This window comes from Pistacia vera, unplaced genomic scaffold (genome assembly GCF_008641045.1).
Source record: "Pistacia vera cultivar Batoury unplaced genomic scaffold, PisVer_v2 Contig109, whole genome shotgun sequence".
Classification (NCBI taxonomy): Eukaryota; Viridiplantae; Streptophyta; class Magnoliopsida; order Sapindales; family Anacardiaceae; genus Pistacia; species Pistacia vera.
The window spans coordinates 1,242,840-1,267,884 of record NW_022195126.1 but is presented as its reverse complement, the minus strand read 5'-3'; the positions used below and the strand labels follow the sequence as shown (position 1 = coordinate 1,267,884).

At 38.4% G+C, this 25,045-nt stretch overlaps 3 protein-coding genes and 1 pseudogene across 3 annotated transcripts; 2 read left to right on the top strand and 2 right to left on the bottom strand.

The window, feature by feature from the left end:
• Positions 1-5,219: 5,219 nt before the first annotated feature.
• Positions 5,220-7,884, top strand: LOC116136071 (L-ascorbate oxidase homolog). The gene is made up of 7 exons (XM_031421792.1): positions 5,220-5,468; positions 5,550-5,659; positions 5,868-6,138; positions 6,234-6,682; positions 6,778-7,143; positions 7,258-7,336; positions 7,451-7,884. The coding sequence occupies exons 1-7, from the start codon at positions 5,340-5,342 to the stop codon at positions 7,661-7,663; spliced, it is 1,617 nt and encodes a 538-aa protein (XP_031277652.1). The 5' UTR covers positions 5,220-5,339; the 3' UTR covers positions 7,664-7,884.
• Positions 7,885-7,886: 2 nt separating this feature from the next.
• LOC116136080 (GDSL esterase/lipase At5g55050-like) lies at positions 7,887-10,328 on the top strand. The gene is made up of 6 exons (XM_031421797.1): positions 7,887-8,534; positions 8,669-8,761; positions 8,936-9,075; positions 9,212-9,445; positions 9,540-9,789; positions 9,936-10,328. Exons 1-6 carry the CDS (start codon positions 8,471-8,473, stop codon positions 10,157-10,159), a joined length of 1,005 nt encoding a protein of 334 aa, XP_031277657.1. The 5' UTR covers positions 7,887-8,470; the 3' UTR covers positions 10,160-10,328.
• A 331-nt stretch (positions 10,329-10,659) lies between these two features.
• Positions 10,660-13,006, bottom strand: LOC116136757 (annotated as a pseudogene).
• Positions 13,007-20,612: 7,606 nt separating this feature from the next.
• LOC116135824 (coiled-coil domain-containing protein 124) lies at positions 20,613-23,223 on the bottom strand. Its single transcript, XM_031421541.1, has 3 exons — positions 22,539-23,223; positions 21,213-21,332; positions 20,613-20,888 (listed from the first exon to the last, which is right to left on the bottom strand). The coding sequence occupies exons 1-3, from the start codon at positions 23,094-23,096 to the stop codon at positions 20,877-20,879; spliced, it is 690 nt and encodes a 229-aa protein (XP_031277401.1). The 5' UTR covers positions 23,097-23,223; the 3' UTR covers positions 20,613-20,876.
• Between the last annotated feature and the right edge of the window lie 1,822 nt (positions 23,224-25,045).

Genomic DNA, 25,045 nt, shown 5'->3' with positions numbered 1-25,045 from the left:
CTTTTCCTTTGGACAGACTTCTCATGTTTGCGCAGTAGAGGGTTTAAACCTCCAGCCTATTTATTTTCGATCATTTATCTTGGAGTAAACAACTTTTTCTCACCCAAATAATGGTTTAATGACACTTTTTGACTCACAAATTTTTAAAACATCATTTTACTATCCAAAACACAATTCTATTAATAAATTTCGTTGTTAAGAATGACATAATGGTCAAAAGTCTGTTATGGAAAACGACAAGATGGTCAATTAATGCCTTGATTTCTCGTGACACACCCAATGAGTAGCCGTCGTTTTCAAGCCAGTTCGGCCTGATCCGACGTCGTTGAGCCCTCCCACCATCACCACAACATTCCCACCACCCTAGCAACAAAACCCCACCATTTTTCCCCCGCTAATAGCTATCGTTTGCCAGCCATAGCAGTTGCGTCACATGACTGTCCTTTGCCAGATTCCAACAAAATTCAGTGACGACAACCCCTCCCACGTCCACCCCTTATCTCACCAGCTTCTCCCCTTCAAAAGCCTTATACTCCCCCACCCCAATTGAACACTGATCGTCATCGCCTCTTCCCTAGGGTTTTTTGCGATTTTCTTTAATTTCGGCCAAGTTACTTGTTGGAAATCCCTCCTGTCACCACCTATTATACCACCGGTGTCCCCCCTACTAAACCCCTATCACTCGCTAGGGGTGTTCAAAAGCGGTTAACCGGTTTTTTAACCGAACCAGTTTTTCGGTTAACCGGTTTTTTTAAAGCGATTAACCGGTTTTCCCTTTTTTTTTTTTTTTTTATAAAACTTATTTTTTCCTAAATTAAATTGTAAATATAAATAATACATATGTAAATAAAAATTAAACATTCATACGTATCCATTGACCACTACTAACAATACATTAAAAATATTATTATTATTTTATTTAATTTTATAATATATTACATTATTATTTTTTATTTAATATATAATATATTATATTATTATTTTTTTATTTAATATATAATTTTTATTTTTATTTAATATATATAAAAAACCGGTTTCAGTTAACCGGTTTTTGTTTTTTCTCGAACTAGTAACCAAATCAGAAATTCGGTTTTTTGAATCGTAACCGAACCGTTTTTTCGGTTCGGTTTTTGCATTTTTTTGAATACCCCTATCACTCGCGACCTCAATTGGTCGTTGATTGCCGTCCACCGCAAACCTGCAATCAACCAATAATTAATGGGTGGGGGTATTTTCGTCTTCACAATGAATATTACTATATTTAACAGAAATTATTAACGGAATATAATATTTGGATAGTAAAGTGATATTTCTAAAAGTTCATGGGTGGGAAACTGTCATTAGGTTGTTATTTAGGTGGGAAAAAGTTATTTTACTCTTTATCTTGAACCTTAATCGACTTGTTTTAGGGCCATTTATCATGGATTACCACATTGGGTTTGATTATTTTTACCCTAACAAATTATTTATACAAACTCTTGTGCCATGTGTTATTTTGTTGACCTGCACGTCTTAATAAAATAAAGCATAGACAAGCTTACCACTAAGTTTTTAATATAACTAACTTGTAAGATTTGAATTCAATCTAATCTGCTCATATTTTTTTCAATAAATGTGTTTNCCCTTTAACATTAATAGGTTTTGGGTCTCCTTTTCCTTTGGACAGACTTCTCATGTTTGCGCATTAGAGGGCTTAAACCTCCAGCCTATTTATTTTCGATCATTTATCTTGGAGTAAACGACTTTTTCTCACCCACATAATGGTTTAATGACACTTTTCGACTCACGAACTTTTAAAATATCATTTTACTATTCAAAACACAATTATGTTAGTAAATTTCATTGTGAAGAAAGACATAATGGTCAAAAGTTTGTTATGGAAAACGATATGATGGTCAATTAATGCGCCGATTTCCTGTGACACATAACCACTAAGAGGCCGCCCGTTTTTAGGTCATTTCGGCCTGATCCGGCGTCGTTGAGCCCTCCCACTACCACCACAACATTCCCACCACCCTAGTAACAAAACCCCCACCCTTTTTCCCCCGCTAATAGCTATCGTTTGCCAACCATAGCAGTTGCGTCGCATGATTGTCCTTTGCCAGATTCCAGTAAAATTCGGTGACGACAACCCCTCCCACCTTCACCCCTTGTCTCACCAGCTTCTCCCATTCAAAAGCCCTATACTCCCGCACCCCAATTGAACTCTGATTGTCGTTGCCTCCTCCCTAGGGTTTTTTGCAATTTTCTTCAATTCTGACCAAATTACTTGTCGGAAATCCCTCCCGTCACCACCTATTGCATCACCGGCGTCCCTTTTACTAAACCCCTATCACTCGCGACCTCAATTGCTCACTGATTGCCGTCCACTGCAAACCTGCAATCAACCAATAATTAATGAGTGGGGGTATTTTCGTCTTCACAATGCATATTATTGTATTTAATGAAAATTATTAATGGAATATAACATTTGGATAGTAAAGTGATATTTCTAAAAGTCCATGGGTGGGAAAGTGTCTTTAGGCTGTTATTTAGGTGGGAAAAAGTCATTTTACTCTTTATCTTGAACCTTAATCGACTTGTTTTAGGGCCATTTATCATGGATTACCACATTGGGTTTGATTATTTTTACCCTAACAAATTATTTATACAAACTCTTGTGCCATGTGAACTTGCTTATAAAATTTTGTTTATTTTGTTGACCTGCACGTCTTAATAAAATAAAGCATAGACAAGCTTACCACTAAGCAAGTTTTTAATATAACTAACTTGTAAGATTTGAATTCAATCTAATCTGCTCATATTTTTTTCAATAAATGTGTTTTAACAATCTTACACAAACAAAAGATGCCATTTGTTTAATCCCCCCCATAACTTTTGAATGCATATACATACTTACATTTAATAAACCCAAAATGGTATATCAAAAAATACCCCATACTTTCTCCCCACTTCCATCCAAAAACTTTACATCTTTTAAAAATGTTGCACAAAATCTAATCTAGACTAGGGGTGACGGGTGAGCATGGGTAAAGGGTAAACCTGGAGCCGATAGGTACCCAGACTGCCAGTTCCAAGTAAAAACCAGAACCAGCCCTCACGGGATAGGTTTTAGTTCTAGAAAATTGGAATTGGGAATTCTCGGATTTGGTTTTGGTTCCTACAGTGTTGGAATCGAGAACCCAAACCTACATTCGGGTATCCTGTTGGGAACCGATATAGGAATTGGGGGTGTATTTATAATTTTTTAGGATGTATTTGTCATTTTTTAAATTAATAAGGGGTACATAGAATGTTACAGGATACTTGGGAAATGAACCGAAACCTACATTTCAAGAATATAGATTCTGGTTTCTGGAACCAAAGAATTAGAATCGATCGATTTTGGTTCCAATTCTTTTTGGCTTTTTGCTAGGAACCGGTTGATTCCGATTCTTGCAATTCCAAGAGGTACCCAGTTCCTAGGCTAGACAGTTTGCTTTACGCCGGGGTTTAACTTTTTAGCGTGATGACTTACCCTCCAAATCCACCATCTAAAATTGGGGCGCAAATGTCGGGCCTCATTTATCAAAATTGAATCATTTCATAAGCCTTCTTACATTTTAAGCAATTTTTAGATTTAGACCCATCACTTACGGTTTACATCACGTGTCAACCTTAAGCATGGCATGCACGAACCATTAATGAGTTTTCGAAATTACTGGAGATATCATCGTGATTTATACAAAGTTTAGTATTAATTAACCTTAGTCAAACATTAATCATTGACTTTTTGATGATTAAATATTGTATTACACATCAACATGAATTATATATATCCAACTCCAACTCTTCATTAATCCCTGCACGTTTTTATATATATATATATATATGATTAAATATTGTATTACACATCAACATGAATTATATATATCATACTCCAACTCTTCATTAATGCCTGCACGTTTTTAAATATTTATATATATATATATCCAACTCTTAATTAGTGCGTGCACGTTTTTAAATATTTATATTGATTTTTTATTTTTTTATTTTAAGACTGATGTGTCTGAACTAGTTTATACACAACTCAATTAATCCCCTAAGACCTTAGAACTATCGGCCAAGTAAGAGCTTCAGTGACTACCTCTATTAACAACTAAGGAAAGACTCAAACTTAATTAGTTCCTTGGGATCTTAGAACTACCGGTTAGATAAGAGCTCCAGTGACTACCTCTATTAGCAATCGAAGAGGGATTCAAACTCCACTAATCTCTCGGAACCGTAGAACTACCGACCTAGTAAGAACTCCAGTAATTACCTCTACTAGTAGCTGAAGAGGAACTCAAACTTAAGACCTCTTAAATAATACACTCAATCACAAAAAAAGTAGTTTATTTATATTGATTTTAATGGAGAAAAGAAATAACATTTTAGATAATATTTTTAATTCGAATAACTCTTTAAAATATAAAGAAAAGACTTGGCCATCAAAAGGAGAAATTTCAAAATAATTCATAATTATTAATCATTTAAAAGATAGATATAAACTTATTAATTCATTTACAATGTGAATAAAAACAATTGACTTGGGAGAATCTGCCCAACCACCAGCTGTATGTTGCTAAGAATGTTGACTCAAGTTTTATAATCATCCCATCAAACTAGAATAAAATGAATCAACTTAGAAATACCCTCATTCACCACCGAAACAATTATTTTATTTAAGATTTACACTTACAATCAAAGCAACTTCCTCCTTCTTCTTTTTAATCACTGTCACCAGCCAAATTGCCCAATTCTCATTATTCTTTTCCGCGTATAATTATTTCCTCCCAATCCTCACTCTTCATTTCATGTGGGTCCATCCCAATATTCAACCTCATCCGTTGATTTTCCAAAAAGTGGCGTGTTAGGTGGTGAGAAAATGGGCACATGAATATGCCGTGTGTCACGTCACAAATCACGGGCCTTCCACATTCCAATTTCCAGCCCATGCATGTGAAGTCAACCAAACGCGGTCTTATGCAGCTGTGATCCCCTCCACTCACACGCACCGTAACATCAAGTTTCACTTACGTGTCCATTTTCCATTGGTTGAAAATGTCAGCTACATATAAAGGAGACGTGCAGAATCCATGGATGGACCCATCCACCGCTTTGAGTAGGCCACTAAGCACACCCCTTTGTGACGTTATAAAGCTTATTGTTGCTTCCTTCTTTGTACAAACATGTCACCTTTCAGTTACCGCTAACTTGTATATTAAACTCCACATTCTTAACCTTCTCTCTTCTTCTCTTTTCCTTTCTTTCTTTCTTTCTATTACCGTTTGATTAATTCAAGTTAACTGCTTTAAGCAATGGTGTTTTGGGGGCTGTGTGTTGGCTTTCTTACTTTGGCCATTGTTGCAACTGCTGAGAATCCTTACAGGTTCTTTGAATGGAATGTTACGTATGGTGACATTTACCCACTTGGGGTTCGCCAGCAGGTTTGTGTTTGTGGGATTTTTGGTTTGTTTTTGGAGTGTTAACGTGTGGATGGAAGATTAAAGATTGTTCCTTGGTTGCAGGGTATTTTGATTAATGGACAGTTTCCAGGGCCTAATATTTACTCAGTTACTAATGACAATCTCATCATCAACGTTCATAACAGTTTATCTGAGCCTTTTCTCCTTTCTTGGTAAGTTCAAACCCTTTTTTTTTTTTTTTTCATGTTTAGTTTCCTTGTAAAACAGGCTTTCTTTGTGTTTGACAGTTGTGTCACACAAAAATTCTGTTGGGAGTTAGGTTCCACACTTGAAAAATGTGGTTTTGGGTTAGAATGTGGTTATGGGAAGTGCACAAATCTTGTTTCTGATTGGATATTTGTTATGATGGCCAAATTACAGGAATGGCATCCAACAAAGGAGGAATTCATTTGAAGATGGAGTGTATGGAACCACATGTCCAATTCCTCCTGGCAAGAACTTTACTTACATTTTACAAGTGAAAGATCAGATTGGCAGCTTTTATTACTTCCCATCTCTTGCTTTCCACAAGGCAGCTGGTGGTTTTGGTGGCATTCGGATCCTCAGCAGGCCTCAAATTCCTGTTCCATTCCCTCCCCCGGCTGATGATTTCACTGTTCTTATTGGAGATTGGTACAAAACTAATCACACTGTAAGTTTACTAAAATACAAAAATAAATCAATACAAGCATTCATCTTCTTATGCTTGATAGTAACATGACTATTTGTCTATTCAATTTGTCACAGAAACTCAGGGCCATTCTAGACCGTGGCCATAAGCTTCCTTCCCCTGATGGCATTCTTATTAATGGTCGCGGAGCCAATGGCATAACTTTCACGGTTGATCAAGGAAAAACTTACAGGTTTAGAATATCAAATGTTGGTTTGGAAAATTCACTCAACTTCCGCATTCAAGGCCACAAGATGAAGTTGGTGGAAGTTGAGGGAACTCACACCGTCCAAACAACTTATTCATCACTTGATGTTCATGTGGGTCAGTCCTACTCCGTGCTAGTTACCATGGACCAGCCTGCACAGGATTTCTTCATTGTGGTCTCATCCCGTTTCACCACCAAGGTCCTGACCGCCACCGCCATTCTCCACTACAGAAACTCCAAAAGCAAGCCATCAGGCCCACTTCCTGGCGGCCCCACCAACCAAATTGATTGGTCTCTCAAGCAGGCCCGCTCCATCAGGTACCCATATTGTGAAGTTTTCCTGAGTTAACCGTATGACGGTTCACATGGGGTACATTTTCCTGAAGCTTAACCGTATTTTTGGTGCAATGCAGGACTAATCTTACAGCCAGTGGACCAAGACCAAATCCACAGGGTTCATACCACTACGGTCTTATTAACATTACAAAAACTATCAGGCTACAGAGCTCAGCTGGTCAAGTAAATGGAAAGCAAAGATATGCAGTTAATAGTGTATCTTTTAAACCAGCCGACACTCCCCTAAAGCTTGCAGACTACTACAAGATTGATGGTGTTTTTCGTGTTGGAAGCATCCCCGAACAGCCTACCGGTGGCAATATCTACCTTGACACATCAGTCATGGGAGCTGACTATAGAACCTTTATTGAGATTGTGTTTGAGAACAAAGAAAACATTGTCCAGAGCTGGCACCTTGACGGATACGCCTTCTGGGTTGTGGGGTAAGAACTTAAACAATGAACTTATCATAATGTACCATATTAAAAAATAGTTAAAAGTTTTTAGTTTTTGTGTTGTTTCTTGTGCACTAATCTTGTGATGGTAATTTTTTTCAGAATGGATGGAGGAAAGTGGACACCGGCTAGTAGAACTCAGTACAATCTGAGAGATGCTGTTTCGCGTAGCACCACTCAGGTTAGATGTGTTCTAATGATAGCATGATAATATATTGAGCCATGGATTTTCTCAAATGCCAGATAAAATTTATAGCAGCCGAATAATATTGGAAATTTACCTTTGGTGTAACAGGTATATCCCAAATCATGGACAGCTATTTACATAGCACTTGACAATGTGGGAATGTGGAACCTGAGGACTGAGTATTGGGCGCGGCAATATCTTGGACAACAATTCTACTTGAGAGTTTACACAACTTCACAATCAGTAAGGGATGAATATCCCATTCCAAAGAATGCACTTCTCTGTGGCAGGGCCAAAGGCAGACACACAAGGCCTGTATAAAACAAGCTGCTGCTTTAGTTATAGTTGACTTTTAACTATCATCACACGTTTGAGTCAAATGACCCCATCTCGAGGTCCTATTCTTTTGCAACAAAATTTGTATTCTGGTTTGTCATGATAAGAGTGAAGTAATTTATTTGTTTTGTTCATAAACAATTCCTTCGGTTTCGCTTGGTTATACTTTTTTTTCTCTGAAATAAATGCAATGCAAATAGTTTTTCTGATCTCATGTTTCTGTCAAGTCTTACTCTCTTCTATTATAGATTTATTAAATTACTAGTAAACTTACAAGACTAGCATTGTGAGAACAAACAGGCCTTCTTGTTTCTGTCATGGAACTGTGGATTCCATTTCTTGCCAGTTAGGTACAAATCTTGAAGACGGCAGGACCTTTGACTCATTCAAAAAACTAATCTTGTGTCCTGCCTTAAGTATATTCAAATGACTCATTCAAAATACATTGTTGTCTCTTACCCTCATTACATTCAAACAAAATCTTCGAATCAATCGACTTCATTCACTCCTTTCACTGACCTCAGTCTTTCCGAAGATATTGAAATTACCATAATCACTGATTGATTCAAAGATATGCTACTTAGCAAACCCTATTTCTAGTTAAATTGATCACATTCCCTGTTGAAATACATAATCACAAAGGAAATTATCTCTGTTGGACAATCCGTCTAATGAGACAGTTTTTGTTCTTCTATGCTTATATTCTTTCTGGAAAATGACAAATTTACCGGCAGTTTTGGACCATTACATAATTCTTTTGCATATAAATACTTAAACATCTTGAATGTTTGAATGAAGTTTTTTCACAGTAAGTTTACTATGGGAAAGAAGCAAAGAGATTTCCCATGGCAAAGGGGTAAGTTTTTTTGGTCCTTTCATTGGCCCTGGTGGTCGTATTTCACTCGGCAAATGCACACGTGCCATCTATTTTTATACTTGGAGATTCAACTGCTGATGTTGGGACCAACAATTTCTTGCCTGAAAGCACAGCAAGAGCAGACTTTCCTCACAATGGCATCGATTTTCCTAATAAAAGACCAACTGGAAGGTTCAGTAATGGTCTAAACAGTGCTGATTTACTTGGTTAGTATAGTTCTCACTCTATGCATGTGAAATGAAGGTCCATCTTTGTTAAAAACCAATTTTTTCTTTCTGGGATGCATGGAATGGAAAAAAATAAAAAAATAAAAAAATTATCAAGCAGTCTGAACTTTCTTGCATACTTAACTTCGGTTTTCTTCATGGTTTCTTGTTCAGCCAAGCTAATGGGTTATAAAAGAAGTCCACCACCTTTTTTCTCTTTGAACATTGCATATGCTGTGAAGAAGAGTAGCTTCAGAGGTATAAACTTTGCATCTGGAGGCTCTGGCCTTCTTGATGTAACTGGACAAACAATGGTAAGCACCTCATACTCTTTTAAATAATCTTCTATATATATACACTCATCAGTTAAGAAAATCTTCTTATTTTGTTCTCAGTTAACTTTCATGAACTTTGGAAAAGATAAAAAAATATCCAAATGCTTTCTTGCAGAGCAACCAAAAGAATGTTGTCCCATTGAGTGAGCAGATACAGCAATTTTCCAATGTTCATGGCAAGCTCATGGCCACAATGGGTCCAGCAGGAACTGAAAATTTTCTCTCAAAGTCTTTATTCTTCATCAGTATTGGTAGCAATGATATTTTTGGCTATTACCATTCCAATAGTACTATACCAAAGCAAGAGTTCATATCCACATTAGGACTTGCGTATGAAAATTACTTGAGGGTAAGATTTCTTCCTTGTCATTCTCATAAATATACTTTGTTCAAATTAGTGACATAATTCTTGTACATGGTACTGAACTTGAATTCATGCTCAGGCTCTACTTAATCTTGGAGCAAGGAAGTTTGGCATAATAATTGTTCCACCAATTGGATGTTGTCCATCTCAAAGGATTTATAATGCTACTGGAGGTTGTTTGGAGGAGTTGAACGAACACGCGAGGGCTTTCTATGTGACAATGGAAACTCTCATGTACAAACTCAGTACAGAATATAAGGACATAAAGTATTCACTTGGAAACACGTATGAAATGACAATAAATGTTATAGACAACCCTGCTTTATTCAGTAAGCTGCTCACTCTAAAAATTACAGTATATATTTTTACATTTCGACACAAGGTTTTTAATCTCCTGTTCAAGTGCCCACTATTTTATTTAGTCCTAGTATTGTCTTTAAATGGTACAATCTAACTATAAAATCTAATTTTTTAGATTTTAAGGAGGTGAAAACTGCATGTCGTGGAGGTGGGAAATTCAATGGAGAGTCCTTTTGTGAACCGAATGCAAATCTTTGTTCAAAGCGGCATCAATACTTGTTCTGGGATTTATTCCACCCTACACAGACTGCTTCTAAGTTGGCAGCTGTGACACTCTACAGTAGTGGTGAACAAAGATTTGTATCTCCTATTAACTTCTTTCAGTTAGCCGCGGCATAACCAGAAATAGTCCTTAAAAGTTCCTTCCCAATATGATCAATTGTATCCTAATAAGTGTATTATTCTATATTTGTATTTCTATTTATTACAAGCTTATGGAAGAATAATACACAGATTTAGATAACACAATTCAATGTATAACTTGAGCTTGAGTTGCATTGCTCTAAACTTTCACTCATTATACTGACTGAAGATTCAAACTGGATAATAATATTTAGAGATGTATATTCCACAGAAACAGGGTTATTGCATTACATATACTCTGACCTTTATTTTGATATAATTATGTAATGCGAAGATACCATATGTAAAAGACAAGAAGGGAGAATTGATTCGACCTTGACTGCCTTTTATTCTGAACAGAATGTGAAGTTCTTCTCCGCAAAGAATCTAACCACTTTATATTGTTAAGAAGGGACCAACTTGTGACCCTTTTTATCGGGACATACTTTTGTTAAATTTCTATAGATCATTGATAACTGACAAGTTGTTAAAAACGTTTAGCTATTGTCAGAAGTCCTGGATTCTTTGCAGCCAGACTCATCATAGTGTCTCCAGAGGTCTGTTTCTCCTTTGGAAATAATCCCATTTAGGAGCTCATCTTTTTCTCTTTTCACCTTTAGCCAGTATTCTGGTTCCTCAAATAACCTCAGTATCTGCCAAAACAGAACAATGTTAACTAGTACCTGAAAAAGATGGCTAGAAACCATATTCTTTTTGGCCATACAAAAAGATAACAAGCCCAGTGAATCATAAATCTAGTAAAAGAATTAAAAAGTGGTCCATTAATTGAAAATTTCAGGTTTCAAAGTATGCACATTCACACTTTTGGTAGAATGGAAATTTGATGTGCAAATTTTTTTTCAGACTATGAAAAAAAAAGTTTACTGTCTTCATTGTTGGCCTTCTAGAAGATGAATGCAAGAGGCAGAGGCGTGCCGCACACATCATTATTTCCATTTCTTCCTTCTTGTAGTCTTCATTCAAGTAAGGATCAATTAGACGTTCGCATAGGCCACAGCTGAGTAAATACCTAGCCTGCAAGTTTACAATGCACATTTGCTTAATGCTTTTAGATGTAGAAACTTCATTTCAGTATTGACTCAAAAGATAAGTATTACCCAAAGTACCAAGCTTTCATGTTTCGTCTGGTTTGTTTGAATAGCTTCTTTCCCTGTGATAAGTTCCAGGAGCACAATCCCATAGGAGTACACATCAATCTTTTCGTCAACCTTTCCATACATCATGTATTCTGGGGCTAAGTATCCTAAGGTCCTGACAACATCAGTTGGCTTTATGTCAGCTGAAACTTGCTGAGTTTGATGTACAATCGCTGCTCCAAAGTCTGAGAGCTAGGATGTGAAATGCAGCATATTTTATAGGTGTGAATACTAATACTCATGTAAAACCATCCAAGTGAAATTTAACATGATAATCAGTGGGCATTTTGAATGAATTTTATTAAGGCAGAACTTACTTGTGGCTGGCAATTGTCAGAGAGGAGAATGTTGGATGACTTCACATCTCTATGAATGATTGGAGGGTCACAACAGTGATGAAGATACTCCAGCGCCTTTGCAACACCAATAGCAACAACCATCCTTTCATTCCACTTGAGTTGTTTCAAACATTGTTTCAGGCTTCCGTCTAACAAATTATACACTACTGCATTCACTTCCTTGCTATGACAGCATCCAATTATTTGAACTATGTTCTCACGATTCATACTTGATAGCAACTCTACTTTCGGAAAACATCCTCTTCTGACCAGTGTGTAATTTTGAGGACTTTGACTGCTGCTATCTGACCACCCTGAAGGTTACCTCGATAAACCTCACTGTTCCCACCTTCTCCTATCAACATTTCAGGGCTGAAATTATTAGTAATATGATTGAGCTCTTGTGATGTGAAGCGCCTAATGGATCCCTCAGCTTCTAGGAGTGACAATCTCTGAGAGAGTTCTTGTGATAAGAAGTTGGGAACCTGCACTGTTTTCTTTAAACTGTAGAGTCTCATATCATAATTTTGTCTGATTGGTGATGACATTGAGGCAGATGGTGCAGTGAACGACTTTTTTAACTGATGGCTGGTTGCCAATTGCTTCAAGTCCAAGGAAGGATATCTCAATGGAGAAGAAAGTGAAGGTTGAAGGACTACTTTTGTAGATCCTTGTTGCGAGGTTCCCTGCATCTGAACTCGGATTCTTCCTGCATTATCCATTACTAGAAGTGTACAAGTGGGAGGCAAGGCTTTCAGGCATGAATTTACTACTGAATCTTTGGGCCTGCATAACAAAAATTCACATGAGAGAAAGATAAAGAAAGAAAGAGGGAGCTTTTGCTTACTCATCAGATTCAATACCCTGAAAGGCTGCATCCAAGTGCAAGGATCGTCGCATAATTGACTCGTACTGCATTCGACAATTCTGAAATGTAAGAGTCTCCAGTACAGACTTTGACAAGGAAATCAAGAGTCTCCAGTACAGACTTTGACAAGGAAATCAACCTGCATTATAATTACACCATTGAAAAAAGAAACAGCTAACCAATCAACCAAATGTTTTCTAGTCTAAATAATCGTTCCAAAGACAACTACAGCTCCTACCTGCTTGGACTTGCATAAATCTTCATGAATGTGAAAAGTGTTGAGATCAAAAGAATCATTTGGTTCTTCAACATGAATTGCCAGTACATTATCTCCGGGTTGAACTACTGTATTGAGTAACCGAAGAAGCATCCCTCTACTATAGTTATCAGATTTTAGACCTGCGATGATTGTTCTCTTCTTTACTGTCTTCTTTCTCAGGAGAGTTAAAAGTTTTCGCTCAATCCTTAATTTTCGAACCATCATAAAACAATGCCACTTTTGATGTTCAGGCACAGTCCCATTTCAGAAACAAAAGACTAAATTAGTTTTTATGCAGCTTCTATTTCTGCAGATTCCAGGAATTATCTTCCCCTGATGCCCACATAGCCATAAATTATTAAATTACTTGAATGTAGATTATAAGTGCATATCATCAATATGACTCAAAAATCTTTCATTACAAACAAGAATTACAGGTTGGAGGACTTAATTGCCTTTAAATCCCTTCATCTTAGAAAATTAAAGGGGCCAGTACATGTTTGGTGAGGATGTTAATTTATGGTGAATGTGCCTTAAATAAGGTAAGGTAGAGATGATTAGAGGTAACAGATAGAATGGAATTTGGCCAACAACAGCAGCACATGTTCATTATTATTTTTGCTTGTTAGTAGAAGTTATGTTATTTAACAACAAAGTTGTTAGCTGGCATTTAAGTCACTAATCCACCATCTTACAGCTGAGAATGAAACCCATATTATCATTTTAAAAAAACTGTTTAATCAATGCATGTTGTTACTGCCGAATGATAAGATCAATTAATGGTGGCTTTGTGGGATCATTAGAACACAATGTGCCTAACTATGGAAAATAATTTTAGCCCTGATATTTGCTGACATCTACGGAACATGAAAACAATAAGTCCTATTCCACCACTAGGTGGCCTAATGGCAATGTTGTTTTAATAACTAACCCATGGCGAGACCTAGCAAAGTTGTTGGGTCCCAGGTTGACCAGTTTAACTGGTTTGACCCGCGGTCAAACCAAGTGTCAAAAAGTTTAAAATTCAGCAAATATACCCCTAAAAATTACGTTAAGTCCCTACAGGTTTGCAATTCAGCCAACACACCCCAAATACAAATTGACAGTCGACTAGTTGACAACGAAGACACACCAAATGCAATTCCAATCATCCCTTGAGCCATTCCCCAGAAAATCTATCCAAGATCTAGTCGAAAATTGTTCAATTTCGGCCAGATCTCACAATCGCCGACGTCGACGACCCTCCCCATCACCACTAGAGGTGGAAATTTTGGGTCGAGTTAGGCGGGTCAACCCTAACCCGACCCGATAAAATGCGGGTTAAACCCGGTAGCAACCCCCGGGCAGGCCGGGTTGCACAATGGCAACCCGCAACCCGGCGGGTTGCTATTTTGTCTCTTTTGCAAGAGACCCGGCAACCCGTCAGGTTGGCCGTTACAACCCGCCAACCCAACCCGACGGGTTGGCCGAAAAAAATTAAAAAAAATAAAATATTTTATTTTATTTTTCAAATTACCCCTTTACCCTTGAAATATAGCCGTTGTAGGGGTCATTTTCGTCATTTTTCTTTCCCATTTTTTCCTATAAATTGGCCTAAACTCTCACATTTTTCTCACAACTCAAATTCTCTCATTCTCTCATATTCTCTAATCTCTAATCTCTCAAGTCTCAATTATTCATTTATTAGTTTTTGCAATTTGCTCATTTTTTAATTTTTATTAGTTTTTGCAATTTTTAATTCATATTTCCAATTTTCGAAATTCTAATTTCCATACTCCAATTTGCTTTCTTTAATTTTTATTTCTTCTACATCAATTTTTTTTTTCAACTACAATAGATAGATATTTCTCTCCCATCAATTACAATGATGACGGAAACTGCTATCCTAGTCCTAGTCCTGCTGATTTTACTAACATAAATGCAGGAGGAGATTCAAATAGTCCCACTTTCCCATTCTCAGAATCCGATACACCTCAAACTATGCCCCCGATTCCAACAGCTCCCGGTGGTTCTAGAAGTCGTCCTCGTAATCGTCGTGCTCGTCAAACTTCATCTCAAGCTAAGGCGGGATCATCAACTGCCGTCGGAAGCGANTGAACTTTCTTTGAGTTCGGTTGTTGGAATCAATGGACCAAAAACGATGAAGTTGAAGGGGAGTATAATGGGTCAGGAGGTGATTATCTTGATTGACAGTGGGGCTTCCCACAACTTCATTAGTAAGGAGATTGTAGAAAAGCTGGGCATTGTGGTGACACAAACACAGTCGTTTGGGGTGCGTGTTGGAGATGGATATAAGGTAAGGAGTGAGGGCGAATGTAAGGCAGTATGTTTAGAAGTTCAGGAGGTACGAATAATTCAAGATTTTTTTCCCTTTGACATGAGTAGTGCAGATGTTGTCCTCGGTATGGCTTGGTTAGAAACGTTGGGTGACACTACAATGGATTGGAGAAAGCTGGTAATGAAATTTCAGTTGGGTCAAGAAATAGTGACTCTTATAGGTGATCCAGCGTTGAGTAAAACAATGGTTTCCCTGAAAGCAATGATTCGAACATTGAAGAGTGAAGGAACTGGTTATCTGGTCGAATTTGGGCAACTACAAAAACAATCGGATGAAGAAGCTAATGTCAGTAGTAGCTTGTTGTCAATGTTAGCAAAATTTCAGTCTGTCTTTGAGCCTTTGCCGCGATTACCACCAAGTAGACCTCAGGATCATGCCATTCGATTAAATCCTGATGCCCAAACCCCAAACCTTCGACCTTACAGATATCCCTATTACCAGAAAAATGAGATTGAGAAAATCATTAGTGAGATGTTCGCTTCAAGGATTATTAAACCAAGTATCAGTCCTTTTTCCAGTCCGGTTCTGCTGGTTAAGAAGAAAGATGGTGGGTGGCAGTTCTGCGTTGATTACAGGGCACTCAATAAAGTAACAATCCCAGATAGGTTTCCCATTCCCGCCATTGACGAGTTATTCGATGAACTTGGAGGGGCCAAGGTATTCTCCAAGCTGGATTTGAAGTCTGGGCACCACCAAATCAGAGTGCAACCAGAGGATACCCACAAGACAGCTTTCTGAACTCACGAAGGGCACTACAAATTCCTCGTTATGCCATTCGGGTTGACCAATGCCCCATCCACATTCCAAGCCTTGATGAACGAGGTTTTTCGGCCATACCTTCGGAAGTTTATCCTGGTATTCTTTGATGATATTTTGGTGTACAGCAAAACAATGGACGACCACATGCAGCATCTTAGTCTCACGTTTCAGACACTGCTAAAACATCAATTAGTGGCCAATCGAAAGAAGTGTTTCTTCGGACAACCCCAATTAGAATATTTGGGCCATTTCATTTCGGCACACGGGTTGGCTGTGGATCCCTCAAAGATTGAAAGTATTGTCAACTGGCCCCAACCGAAGGATGTGAAAACACTCAGACGGTTCCTCGGCTTGACAGGGTATTACAGACGCTTTGTAAAAGGGTATGGTAAGATAGCTCTTCCCTTGACTAATTTAAGAAAGGAGTCATTCATGTAGGGTGAGAAACCTCAGGAAGCATTTGAGGCATTGAAATCTGCGCTGACCAGTGTACTGGTGTTGGTAATGCTTGATTTCTCTAAACAATTTCTTATTGAAACTGATGCGTCAGGTTGTGGTTTGGGAGCTGTTTTAATGCAGGAAGGAAGGCTGCTTGTTTTTCTCAGTAAAGGGCTATCAGCAAATTCGAAACTCAAGTCTGTTTATGAAAGAGAAATGATGGCTATCGTGATGGCGGTATAGAAATGGAGACATTATTTGCTTGGCCGACGTTTTGTCATCAGAACTGACTAGAAAAGCCTCCATTTTCTGATTGAACATAGGTTGCTGAATGAAGAGCAGTAGAAATGGGTGTCAAAATTACTGGGGTTGCAATTTGAAATACAATACCGCCCAGGGCCAGAGAACAAGGCTGCGGATGCATTGTCCCGGCGGCCCGAGAATGTGGAGAATAACGCCATTTCAATGGGTTGTTTCGGCGAATTCGAAGAACTGGAAGAGGCCATCCAACAAGATGGTAAGTTGCGGTAGCTCACCCAACAGCTCATGGTTAACCCTCACGGCCACCCTCATTTCAAACTCAGGGGCAGACACCTTATGTACCAAAACAGGTTGGTTGTTTCGAAACAAGGCCCTCATATTCAAAAACTTTTGCATGAATTTCACTCATCCCCGATTGGAGGCCACTCTGGATTCTACAGAACATACAAGCGCCTGATGAATGTGTTTTATTGGGATGGAATGAAACGGGATATTCAACATTATGTGAACTCTTATAGTGTGTGTCAACAAAACAAATATGAAGCATTGCGGCCTGCTGGTCTATTGCAACCCCTTCCTATTCCAATCCAGGTTTGGGAAGATATTTCCATGGATTTTATAGTGGGGCTTCCGAAAGCACACAATGTGGATACTATCCTGGTGGTCGTTGACAGATTCACTAAATATAGCCATTTCCTCACACTCAAACACCCTTATACAGCCAAGGAAGTAGCAGCCGCATTCATCAAAGAGGTGGTACGACTCCACGGCTTTCCAAGGACGATTGTTTCGGATCGCGATCGAGTGTTCATGAGCCATTTTTGGGGAGAACTATTTAAGCAGGCTGGAACTAAGCTACATATGAGTTCGGCCTATCACCCGCAGACAGATGGTCAAACGGAGGCTGTTAACAGATGTTTGGAAACTTACCTTCGCTGTTTTGTAGGAAATCAACCTCGGTAGTGGCCTCACTGGATTCCATGGGCTAAATTCTGGTTTAACACTACTTATAGCAGCTCCACGGGTATGAGTCCTTTCAAGGCCTTGTACGGACGAGACCCTCCAACATTGTTGAAATACGCAGACCATAGCTCCCCAGTAGATGAAGTCAATCAGCAGATTTAGAATCACAACAGTATTATCCTGGAGCTTAAGGAGAATTTGCATAAGGCTCAAAACCGCATGAAAAATTCGGCTGATGCGAAGAGACGGGATGTTCAGTTTGAAGTGGACGAATCTGCATACCTTAAGCTATAGCCCTACCGTCTGAAATCACTTGCTGCCCACTGCAATGAAAAGCTAAGTCCCCGGTTTTATGGGCCATTCCGAATCCTGGAGAAAATCGGATCAGCCGCCAACAGGTTAGAACTTCCAGCTAGTGCTCGTATCCACAAGGTATTTCATGTGTCCCAACTCAAGAAAGCCAAGTTTTCTTCGCCAAACACTCAGCCTCTTCCCGATTCCTTAAATGAGGACCTGGTTTTAGTTGTCGAATCAGAAGACGTGCTGAAAATACGCAAGCTAATCAATGGTCAAAGGGAAGTTCTAATTAAGTGGAAAGGGTTACCCCACCATGAGAATACTTGGGAAGAGTATGACGGCCTGAATTACCAATTTCCTTCTTTCCACCTTGAGGACAAGGTGGCTCTTCTTCGGGAAGGTATTGATACAACACGTGAAATGAGGGTTTATAATAATAAGCATGGGAAGAAGCACCAGGGAATCAATTGTGATAAAGGGAGCAACTAAAGTGTGAAGAGAAGCAAAAAGGTAGAATAAACAGGTGGCGACAGATAAGTGGCTGAGAATGGAATTCTGTTAGGGAAGGAAGTGAATAAAAGGGAGCAGTAGAGGTTGAAAAGGCATCAAGAAAGAATTGAGTAAAAGGGGAGGTAGTTGGCCCTCGAAGTCCAGCGTAGCAATTCCATTTATTTTCTTTGTTGTTTGTTAATTGAATTCTGGTGTTGAGAAGTGTCCATACATGAATGTAAATCTGACTTTACCAGGAAATACATACTTGAAGTTCTGAATGTTTAGATTGTTCATACTTAATGGTTGAATATTTTGATGCTGTGAATTTGTGGATGATTAGAATAGTACAGTAGAGTAGGTTCGCAACAAAATCCCTTCATCTCAGAAAATTAAAAGGGCCAGTACATGTTTGGTGAGGCTGTTAATTTATGGTGAATGTGCCTCAAATAAGGTAAGGTAGAGATGATTAGAGGTAACAGATAGAATGGAATTTGGCCAACAACAGTAGCACATGTTCATTATTATTTTTGCTAGTTAGTAGAAGTTATGTTATTTAACAACAAAGTTGTTGGCTAGCATTTAAGTCACTAGTCCACCACCTTACTACTGAGAATGAAAACCATATTATCATTTCAAAAAAACTGTTTAATCAATGTGTGTTGTTAATGGCGAATGATAAGATCAATTAATGGTGGTTTTGTGGAATCATTAGAACACAATGTGCCTAAATATGGAAAACAATTTTAGCCCTGCTATTTGTTGACATCTACGGAACATGAAAACAATAAGTCTTAAACTACCACTGGGTGACCTGATAACAATGTTGTTTTAATAACGAACTCGTGGCGGAACCCAGCAAAGTTGTCGGGTCCTGGGTTGACCAGTTTAACTGGTTTGACCGGCCAGTCAAACCAAGTGTCCAAAAGTTTAAAATTAAGTAAATACACCCCTAAAAATTACAGTGAAGTCCCTACAGATTTGCAATTTAGCCAACACACCCCAAATACAAATCGGTAATTGACTAGTTGGCAACGGCGGCATGCCAAATGCAATCCCAATTATCCCCTAAGCCATTCCCCAGAAAACCTACCCAAGATCTAGCCGAAATCAATTCGATTTCGGTTAGATCTCACCACTGTCGGCGTAAAAAAGCCAGGCCAAATCTCACCACCGTCGGCGTCGACAACCCTTCCCATCACCACGAAAATACTCCCCTCAACCTCTTGACAAAATCCCATCTCACCCTACCCTTGTTTGCCTCGCCAATTGCTAGCAAAAGCTGGTTGTTGCCACCATGGTTTTTTTTTTTGGTCGATTCACTCACTGGAAATTACCTTCATCACCACTATTACACTCACCGACCCTTCCTCTTTAAAACCCTAACATCCCAGCCTTCAATTGTTTGCCGATCATTATCCCAATTTTTAAGGTTTTCGATAAATAGGGAAATTGGTAAACTGGCCCTATGAAGGCCTTGAGTCCCAATTGAATCGACTAGGCCATTCCGAGTTTTAAAACATTACCTAATGGTAAAAGAGTAAAAGAGTAAAAGAGAATCTAAGTTTGCATGGTCTCTTGAACTTGAGTCCTCACAGCTACTAATAGGAGTGACAATTGGATCTCTTACCCAATCGGTTCCAAAGTCTCAAAGGATTAATTGAAATGCATGCAAATTGACTCAGACACCCCCGATTATCAAAACAAAAAATGTAAAAAATAAGTAGGTCTTATATATTTGAGAAATTAGAAGCATAATACTCTGGCAATATATGAACCACTATATTATATTTTGTAGGTGATATTAGAGATATAAAGCACCGTAACTGTTCCAACTAATCATCCCCAAAAGTTTCTATATGAAAGGGGCACATGTATTCAACATAATGCATTTGATTGTTGGATATTACCAATAGTAGCTGTAGTAATTATAAAGCCTACAGACCAAACTAATGGTTTCCTAAGAGCCAATTCACAATGCCTTGTTCTAAACCAGCTAGCAATATTGCACCAAAGTTTAATAGCTAAACTGAAATACTGCCTTCATAGTTTCAAACAAACCAGATAATAAGTAAACAAGCTTTCCACAGTACTCTCTAATCACTGCAACCTTCAAGGATAAGGCATCTTAGGCCGAAAACTTCCAGTTAACCAGGCATTTATTGGCTCCTATAGCTTCTATGCCCAATATTTAGACAACAGTGAACCACAAGTGAAAAGCGGAATCTTTTATAACAAAGAAAGGTAATATTCGCATTTAACACAAATGTAATTCTCTGCATATACATTCATGAAATCTCAAGTTTATTTCTTCTTTACTCACCAAAACCTCATGGACGTTCCAGTAACAAGCAGGAACAGAAATGAAACCGAAAAACATTGTTAACACTCTGGTTTTGTTCAACTTAACCAAAAAATACAATGATCGCATATAAGGTACAAATTGTAAACACTCCACTCTGCAAGATATAGTAACATTCCTCAATGATGTGCCCAAGGAGAATGGCCTGTCACTCTATTTTCAAGATACAATGAATCCAATGATGCTTACTCTGCAACCTACACATGGAAATAGATGGACAATAGACCTCAGATCTAGAAAGATGGTATTAATAAAAATAATTGATTTATGAAGTAATGACATCAACACAACCAGATATCCAATTATCCACCCCTAAACCCAGATAGTTAGACACAGATAGACGTGGTTGACCCACTAGACCACAGTAACACTATTATTCAATGAAATGAATCTTGACATTTACACATCAACCTGAGGGGTCAAATAATGTTACACACATTATGTAGAGAAGAAACTGATAAGATTGCGAATAACATTTAAGATTAACTCAAAAGCCCTGATTCAAAACTTCTGAAACAAACCTGATTAAGAGGATTGTCTGGAGATTTCTTCCATAGTTTCCATATCAAGTCCTTGTATTGAGTGTGAGTAAGACCTGGTTTTTCCTCCTTAAGCCTAGGGAGCTCAGCTTCTTCAAAAGCCTGTATAATTTCATAAGAATTAGTCAAAATCAACAAGAATAATAAAAATTTTGGACATCATAGTGTAACAAGATAAAATGGAAAAAGAGAACATTGCTTATCATTACAATACATACAATTCGTGAGTTGATTTTTAAAGAATGCATCACAATATTGCATGAAAAAAAAGCGTTATCAGAAGACAATACAAAATGTTTCTTATGAAATTTGAGAACTTTTGCTAAAGGACATTTTCTGAGGAAAAGGGAGAACTGAAAGAGAAAGAGTAATCATTTCAAAAAAAAAAATAAATAAATAATAGTGAATGTTGCAAACCAACAAAATTCAATCCAAAAAGGATTGAAGTAACTACATAGTACTAGGTTACTGGCCTAAGAGAATTGTAAGCAGACTGACTTGAAATTCCCAATACCAAAGCACACACTTTATCTTGCATATGCACTATTCAATCTTTGAAGTAGAAAGAGAAAACTTATTAGCAAGCACTCAAAGAAAGCAACCAAGCAATCCACTATGTATGAGAAGGCAATGGGGCAGCTTCAGAGAGCAAAGGGACGCAGAGAGCACAAAAAGAATTCCCCCAATTATCAGAAGGCTGTGGGGCATCTTCGGAGCGCAAGGGGACCCTCTCCATCTTCACCACGCCACACCGCCTTCCCCATCCATGCCTCATGCCGCAAATCAATGTAATTACCATCCCCAAATATATGTCCCACATGGCAAAGTAAACCCATGTAGCATCAAAAGAAAGAAAAAGAAAAATCTAGGACTTAAAATTTAAAACATCAACAAAGTTTGAAAAGAGATCAATTAGCTCTACCAGAAGAGTGTGCTACTAATTTGAAAAGCTCTACAGTTTCTTTTACATCAGTATCTACTTGCAAGGTAGACCATGATTTATTAGCTTCATGAGGAATGGCAGATTCTTTTACATCATTCTAGCTGATATAGATATTTGAACCACAATCATCGTATAATAATAACTCCACCAACTTGTAACATAAAACTGGATCAAAGTACACTTCTAATTGTTAAAAGCATGCATTGCTTCATTTTACCAAATAAAGAAAAATAAAAGCAAAAATCTCATCACTTTAAATTGTTTAAATGAAAATAATAAGCTAGTTTCTAAACAACTCTATGCAACATTAAATAAAAAACTTAAAACAGAACAAACATTCAATAATTCATCTCGATTCGACTTACCTTAAACGAGGCCTTTAGCCGCCGCTCTGGATGGCGGTCCACCGGCAAGTTATCCGCCAACGATATCTTCTCAATGGCCTCCTCCACAGTCCTTGCCTCAATAACAGACTCATCCCTGTTCGTATTCGTCACCAAAACCATCCGTTCATACTCCTCTTCCGCCGCCGTCCTAGCCTGCTTCTTCTTCGCCTCCTCCGCCTTCTTCGCCATCTGCGCCTGCTCCTCCTCGCGCTGTCGCTGCAATTCTGCCTCCGTCACCTTTGGCACCGGAATCGAAACCCTATTCGCTTTCTTATCCGGCTTTCTCATAGACTTCTCCAGCTCTTTCTCTTCCAGCTCGGCCAAACGCTTGGCCTCGGCTTTCCGCGCCGCGGCTTCAGCTCGCTTCTCGGCTTCCTCCTCGCGTTTCTTGGCGGCGCGCGACTTTTCTCCCTCTGCTTCGCGCCAGTACTGCTCTTCCTTCTCTCTTGCTTCGCGGTCCTTCCGCTCCGATTCCGTGGCGCTTTTGCGAGCCCGCGCGGCCTCGGCTTTGCTGTTCACTCCCATCTTTTTTGGCATCTTTGAATGATTGATTGATTCGAAGATTCGAGGGTGTTTGTTTGCGTATTGTGGTTTCGATTTTTGTTCGAGTAGGCTTCGCTTCTCGATGAAATTTAACCCCCGGACTCCCAAGTTTGCATTAAAAAAAAAAAGACCTTAAAAATGTTTTTTTATTGTTTTTTAATTTAGAAGAACTGACATGGCACGCCTATAATTCATTAAACATGTAAAATGGGTTAAAGTGAAATGATTTAAACATATGCAGGTAATACTATAATTGATAGAAGTTTGTTTAAATTTTGAAAATTAAAAACAACCTCCACCCTTCAAAATCGCTTAATCGAGTCAAATACCTAAAAAACGATCGACGAACACCTTCGATTTCTCTGCCATTTTCGACGACGAAAGTGCCATATTCTGAAAAATATTCGATCCTAAAGCTTCCTTACACAAAATTATGGTTGATATTCAGAAAGAGGAGGAAAACCCAACCGCATTCCAAATCATAGACTCTGACGGCGGCGGTAGTTCAAAGGTTGTCGAGAAGACGCTCCGGTGGATCATCCGATGAGTGAAGGTGGTCCAGAGGCAGAGGAGACAACAGCGGCACAAGAACTGTAACAACTACTGTAAACTAGTACAATGCATGCATAATAACAATAGAAAATGGGCCCAAAACTTTTCCTTTTTTTTATTATTAGTCATACGTCTTTTGTACACAAAGAACGTCATTTACAAAAATGCCATTTTAAAAGACAAAACAGGGGAAACAGTGTAGCTATTGCTTCTCGCTTGCCGACGCCCCTCCGACTGCATCGTCACCTAGATCCTGCATCCACAAAGGAAAATAACGGGGTGAGCANGAATTTGCTTTATTTGTGTTCCACTTCCATATTATTAATTAACATTTTTAGTTCATTATTTTATCCAATACAAAGAAAATTTTACAATACAGTACAGTTAGACCTGGCAAAACGGGTGGGTGATTCGGGTTAGGGTCGAAACATCACGGGTACGGGTTCAATACGGGTCCAAAAAATTTAGGCCCGTACCCTACCCTATGTGGGTACGGGTGAACCCGCGGGTATCCATTTTTTCTCTCTCCTGATTTTCATTTTTACAGTTTCACCCCCCAATAGTTTTCAATTATGAAAGTTACACCCCTAAAATTCCTGCAGTTTTAATTTTTTACATTTACATCCCAAAATCAACTACTTTAAAGCATATGTGATCAGTCCAAAAATAAAATACAATGAACAGAACTATTTTGAGTAAATTAGAGCACGCTCCACAAATTCCTCAGCAATCATAAACCATACAAATCTAATTAGAACATTCCATGCCTCATAAGCTATCTTTTTTTCAGTTTGATGGGGGATTAGAGTCTTCATAAAGTTTTTTAGTATGTCGATATTCAACTTTAAATCAATAGTAGGTTTTCCATTGAGTCTTCACAGTTAGCTTCAGTTACCAACGATTCATACTAAGCAAAATTTACAAACTAGTTTTACTAATTTCTTGAACATCGAAAAGCTACTGAAGTCAACTATTTTTTCATACATTTTCTCAACAACCAAACAAACCTAGGAAAATGAAAGATCTAAATAATACAACTGAAACTACCTCAAAACTAAATAATCAGCTCCCAGTTTCTGATCATCTCAATCGAACAAACAAAGTAATAGTTACATTTCAATGACAAGTGTTCAATGCGCGAATAATAAAAGCAAGTGATGTTTAAAACTAAGAGAAAGAGAGCGAAGAAATTTACTGATTGGGATGATGATGTGAGACAGTGACAGAGGAGAGCCGTGAGTCTTGCGATGGACAGAGAGAGGAGATGATGAGCCGACGACGTGAGAGAGAAGAGATGACGAGTCGACTACGTGGTCTGTGAGAGAGAGGAGTTCAGAGATGGCGACGCCGCAACGGTGGGACTGGGATGACAAATGACTGTGAGAGAGAGT

Excerpts from the sequence above, each read along its gene's own strand:
- LOC116136071 (XM_031421792.1), top strand. The coding sequence starts at position 5,340 with ATGGTGTTTTGGGGGCTGTGTGTTGGCTTTCTTACTTTGGCCATTGTT. Across the intron at positions 5,469-5,549 it reads CACTTGGGGTTCGCCAGCAG|GGTATTTTGATTAATGGACA; the intron begins GTTTGTGTTTGT and ends CCTTGGTTGCAG. Across the intron at positions 5,660-5,867 it reads GAGCCTTTTCTCCTTTCTTG|GAATGGCATCCAACAAAGGA; the intron begins GTAAGTTCAAAC and ends GCCAAATTACAG.
- LOC116136080 (XM_031421797.1), top strand. The coding sequence starts at position 8,471 with ATGAAGTTTTTTCACAGTAAGTTTACTATGGGAAAGAAGCAAAGAGAT. Across the intron at positions 8,762-8,935 it reads AAACAGTGCTGATTTACTTG|CCAAGCTAATGGGTTATAAA; the intron begins GTTAGTATAGTT and ends TTTCTTGTTCAG. Across the intron at positions 9,076-9,211 it reads ATGTAACTGGACAAACAATG|AGCAACCAAAAGAATGTTGT; the intron begins GTAAGCACCTCA and ends GCTTTCTTGCAG.
- LOC116135824 (XM_031421541.1), bottom strand. The coding sequence starts at position 23,096 with ATGCCAAAAAAGATGGGAGTGAACAGCAAAGCCGAGGCCGCGCGGGCT. Across the intron at positions 21,333-22,538 it reads GGCTAAAGGCCTCGTTTAAG|GCTTTTGAAGAAGCTGAGCT; the intron begins GTAAGTCGAATC and ends GAAATTATACAG.